This window comes from Balaenoptera ricei, chromosome 20, assembly GCF_028023285.1.
Source record: "Balaenoptera ricei isolate mBalRic1 chromosome 20, mBalRic1.hap2, whole genome shotgun sequence".
NCBI classification, from domain to species: Eukaryota; Metazoa; Chordata; class Mammalia; order Artiodactyla; family Balaenopteridae; genus Balaenoptera; species Balaenoptera ricei.
The window spans coordinates 20,349,390-20,354,504 of NC_082658.1; the positions used below are offsets into that span (position 1 = coordinate 20,349,390).

The 5,115-nt window shown below is 56.2% G+C and overlaps 1 protein-coding gene across 1 annotated transcript; it reads right to left on the reverse strand.

The window, feature by feature from the left end:
• Positions 1 to 373: 373 nt before the first annotated feature.
• Positions 374 to 4,793, reverse strand: KRT14 (keratin 14). Its single transcript, XM_059908763.1, has 8 exons — positions 4,250 to 4,793; positions 2,913 to 2,995; positions 2,159 to 2,315; positions 1,841 to 2,002; positions 1,632 to 1,757; positions 1,314 to 1,534; positions 1,173 to 1,219; positions 374 to 626 (listed from the first exon to the last, which is right to left on the reverse strand). The coding sequence occupies exons 1-8, from the start codon at positions 4,766 to 4,768 to the stop codon at positions 529 to 531; spliced, it is 1,413 nt and encodes a 470-aa protein (XP_059764746.1). The 5' UTR covers positions 4,769 to 4,793; the 3' UTR covers positions 374 to 528.
• Between the last annotated feature and the right edge of the window lie 322 nt (positions 4,794 to 5,115).

The following is a 5,115-nucleotide window of genomic DNA, read 5'->3' on the forward strand; positions in this document are numbered from 1 at the left end:
TTTCAATATATACTCAGAGGAATCCCTAAAGACCAAAATGTGAAGAATCCCTCACCTAGCACAGTGCCTGGCTTACAAAAGTTACTCAATAATATCTGTTGAATGAATAAGTAAATGGAGCAGTGAGTAAATGAACGCATGTTCCTCCATGCCCCAGGAGACACCACAAATGACCTGTTACACACGTCTATCTTCTGCGATGGCGAAAGCAATCTTGGGACCTGAGCCTGATCTGCCCCCAGGTCCTTTCTCCCAGTCCCGGATGCCATAGCCAGGTGCTATGAGAGCTCCAAAGAGATGCTTCCTCCGTTTTCTCCCCACCACCCCTCCTGACAATGACCAGGCAGAGACGGGAGTTGTGCAACTCAGATAATGAAGCTTTATTGATTGCTGGGAGGGGCAAGGGTGAAACGGGGCTCAGGTGTGAAGTGCTTGTGGTGGGGGGGTGGGGGACAGGATAGGGGATTCCCCCAGTGAAATCTGCGTCCACATGGGGAGCTTGCTAGGCCTGAACAGTGCAGAACAGCTTTAGTTCTTGGTGCGAATGACCTGCTCGTGGGAGGACACCACCTTGCCATCGTGCACATCCAAGACTTTGGTGCGAATCTGACGACTGGAGGAGGTCACTGGGGAAGAGGGGAGAGAGGGCGTTATCAGCGGCGGATAGGCAATGGAGAAATCAGGAGGGCGAGGGCAAGGAGCCGAGGGCACTGGAACAAACTGTCTCCCTGCTGCCCTCTCCCCCGATTACCACTTCACCCACTGCTCTTGCCCCGGCACTGATATCATCAGCACATTTCTTTCAGACTAGAGCTCCCTAAGGTCAGGGGCAGAGTCTGTGTCTTCAGACTGGAGCTTCCTAATAACTCAGCCCAAAATGGTTCCATCCAGATCTGCCCACATGGACTGGTCTTGGTGGGAAGACCCATGTGGGGCTCTGCCCGTGATGCTGACCGCCAGAACTATGGGATCTGCCACAAATAGGGGGCCACCAACTCCTCGCCATAAGGAGGGTTTAGAAAATGGCTTATTCTACCCACAGACGTGCCTAAGGGATACTGGGTGAGAAAACCCTAGCTCAAGCCCTCCAGAAGCCCCCATCTAACATCCTAGACATGCTGGGAGACAGAGGGTGGTCTTGAGTCCAGGTTTGATGAGGAGGAAAGTCTTACCATCTCTGGATGACTGAGAGCCAGTGGAGAACTGGGAGGTGGAGAGGCTGTGAAGACAGAAAGGGGCAAGATGATCAGACACACAGGGGGCAGTGAGTGAACAGTGGGGGGCAGGACTGGGAGGGAGGGGGGCCTTCTCACTGGGTGTCCTCGCCCTCCAGCAGGCGGCGGTAGGTGCTGATCTCCTGCTCCAGCCGCGTCTTCACGTCCAGCAGGATCTTGTACTCCTGGTTCTGTTGTTCCATCTCGCAGCGCAGCTGGGCCAGCTGTTCCTCCATGTTGCTGATCAGCTCCTGGATCTGGCCCAGCTGCAGGCAGTAGCGGCTTTTGGTCTCCTCCAGGCTGTTCTCCAGGGATGCTTTCTGGGAGGGAAGGAGAGCAGATCAGGAATCAGTGAGGGTGGTCATTCTCTCCCTCCAGGGCCCTGGACACCGCCCCAGGCCTGGCAGCCGCCCCTACCATGCTGAAATGGGACTGCAGCTCGATCTCCAGGTTCTGCAGGGTGCGCCGGAGCTCTGAGATCTCGGTCTTGCTGCTCTGCACCAGCTCGCTGTTGGCGGCCACCTCGTGGTTCAGTTCCTCCGTCTGCAGAAAAGAAAACATCGTTGGCGCTGGAAGTTCCAGGGAGGCAGGCGTCCTGGGTCCCTTCCACTCCGAAGGCCACCCACCTTGCTGAGGAACCAGTCCTCGGCGTCCTTGCGGTTCTTCTCCGCCATCTTCTCGTACTGGTCGCGCATCTCGTTCAGGATGCGGCTGAGGTCCACGCCGGGGGCAGCGTCCATCTCCACGTTGACATCCCCGCCCACTTGGCCTCGCAGGGCGTTCATTTCCTGCACAACCAAAGAACGGTCCACAGTCCGGGGCCTCACTATGGCAACCGATGAGGGCTCCCTAGTCAGAGGTGTTCCTGGTCTCTGAACATTCCTCTCCACCATCTCTTCCCTCCCAGCTAACCCTCTAAGCTGGCTTTTCCATTTTGCTCTCACCTCCTCGTGGTTCTTCCGCAGGTAGGCCAGCTCCTCCTTCAGGCTCTCGATCTGCATCTCCAGGTCGGCTCTGGCCAGGGTCAGCTCGTCCAGCACCCTGCGCAGGCCGTTGATGTCGGCCTCCACGCTCAAGCGCAGGTTCAGCTCCGTCTCGTACCTGGAATGACCCAGCAAAAAAAGGAATGAGACGCCCTCCCTGGTCACACTGAAGGCTCTGTTCTCTTCCCCCTGCAGCTTCTGCCCATAGTTGGCATCCTGTGGGCGGTTTAGTGAGCCAGTCTTGAAGATGGCATGGATGGACACAGAGCCCATTATTCCTCAGATCTGAAATTCTGGGGAGGCGGACAGTGCCAAGAATAAGACAGTTGATCGTGCTATAGAATTCACGGAGGGGGCGATGTTTCTGGCTTCAGCCAGCCAGTAGCACACGAGGTCTCCAGATATGACTACCTCCTGCACTTCAGGGGCAGGCGGGGAAGTGGGGACTGCCCCTCCCTAAAGCAGTGGCTCCCTAACCTGGCTGTGGATCAGGATCACCCAGGTAGCCTATTAAAAATAACTGAATCAAAAAAAATAATAATAACTGAATCAGAACTCCAAAGGTGGGGCCCAAGGGTCTTGTATTTTTACAAACACCCCAAGGGGTTTTCAACACAGCCATTGTGGCACTAGCCAGCTCTGTTCAGGGAACACTTCTCCAAAAATGCCCAACCCAGGGGATACTGGATGCTCTGAAACACCACTGCAAACTCACTTGGTGCGGAAGTCATCAGCGGCCAGACGGGCATTGTCAATCTGCAGCACGACACTAGCATTGTCCACGGTGGCTGCAAGGATCTGCAAGTGGAAAGGGCACAGGTCATTGGTCCAGTGGACAGCACTAGCCAGACCTGACTGCAGCCTGCATCGGGACTTTGCTTTCATGCTTCTGCCTGAGTCCCTGCTACTCCTCACAAGCCTTTGCCACGGCAGCCTAAAGGATAACACCCAGTGGTCCAGATTTGACCCAGGACTTGGCTACTTGTGGTCAGCAGAATGGGTAGAAAGAGCCCTGACCTTAGATAAAAAGCCCTCGAGTTCTGATCCTGTATCTACCACTGAGTTGTTGCAAAACCTGAGATGGGTCTCAGGCCCTCGAGCGCCCTACCCACAGAGGAAGGGAGTGACCGGACTCTCCAGACCCCCTTCCTAATCTGAATTCTCCTCTCTCTGCACAAGCCAGCCCTGTCAGTCCTCTGTAGGCACATACACTCCTTTTCAAGTCTTCAGAGCACAGGACCTCAAAGTGGGGCTTTCCCGAAAGTTGAGATCCATCTGGCACAGGGGCTTCGAAAAGAAGAAGCAAAAGGAAAGAAAAAAAAAAGGTAGACTGAACCCTGGACTGGCTAGAGTTCCCTCCCTCATCATCTAATTTCCCTAATCCACTCAAAGCATCAGAGCCAGACACCAAGGGAAGCAGGAACAGCAGACTCCTGGGGTGACATGGGAGCAAGGAACGGGGGCTGGAGTCAGATGACACAAGCCCCCCAGGCCCTCTCCTATGTGGGGCACGTAAAGTGGGCCACCACTGATTGTCTCTGTGGGTTTTCCATGCCCTCCTGGCTGTGGGGAGGGGCCACCGTGCCAGGGCGCATGGGCGGCAGCCCAGACTAATGAGCTAATGAGTGGTTTGGATGTCTAGCCTGGTGCAGTTAGAACCTCGCTCCTCCCCGGTGCTGGAGAACGGGTTGCTGCCTCCTGTACTGGCAGGTGGGGCACAAGGGCTTTAACCTTGGCTCGGCCATTAATTTGCTGTGTGACCTTGGGCAGACAGCCCAAAGCTTCAGCTTCTTCCTCCGTAAAATGTAAGGGTAGGAATCCCTGGTCTCTTGTGGTCTGAGAATCTGGAGCTCAGAGAGGCCTGAGCAAGATAGGGGAAGGGAGACCATCTTCTCATAGACCAGCTCTGTTGGGGGCATCCAGAGCCAAAAGAAGGGATCTGGAGCTGGAAGCTATCCTGTCTAAGAATCCCAAGCAACCAGTGGCCTGAGGCATCCATTGCTCCTAAATGAGCTAGCTGGAATAGCACCTCCTGCTGCCTGATCCACGCACCTTGTTCCTCAGGTCCTCGATGGTCTTGAAGTAGAGGCTGTAGTCCCTGACCTCAGTGGGCCGTTGCTTCTGGTACCAGTCGCGGATCTTCACCTCCAGGTCAGTGTTGGCCTCCTCCAGGGCACGTACCTTGTCCAGGTAGGAGGCCAGGCGGTCGTTGAGGTTCTGCATGGTCACCTTCTCACTGCCCACCAGGAGCCCATCACCAGAGCTAAAGCCACCACCCGAACCCCCACCGAAGCCACCACTGTAGCCGGCGCCAAAGCCACAGCCATATCCTCCACTGAAGCCACTACCCAGGGCCCCACCAAAGCTGCTGCTGCTGCTGTAGCCGCCGCCATAGCCGCCCCCCAGCCCGTAGGCACACCCAGCGTTGTAGCGGGAGGAGGACTGGCCCCCGTAGGCGCTGGGGGCCCGGCAGGAGCCTCCGACCAGGGTGGAAGGCCCGCGGCTGCAGCCACCACCGAAGCCACTGGTGCCCTTCATGGAGCTGGAGGAGGTGAACTGGTGGCTAGTCATGGTGCCAAGGACGGAGGTGAGTGAGTGAGTGAGCAGGCGGAGAGGAGAGAAAGGTGCTTAGGCGAGTGAGAAAAGGATGCAAGGCTTTATACTCCTGGGTAAGGGCGGGCCTGGCATTTTCCATTCCCCTTGGCTTTCATCACCCAGGGGACAGTGCCAACTCCCAGGCACATCCCTCCTCTCCTCCGCCTCATCATGTCTGTCATATTTTACTGGAAACTCATTGTTCGGGGTGTTTGGGGTTTCTTGTCCCACCAGGTGTGATTCACAGGAGGACGTATGGGCCTGCAGGCTACACTTTCCCTTTGGGCCCTGGGAGCACAGCCCTCTGCATATGCTCAGCCAGG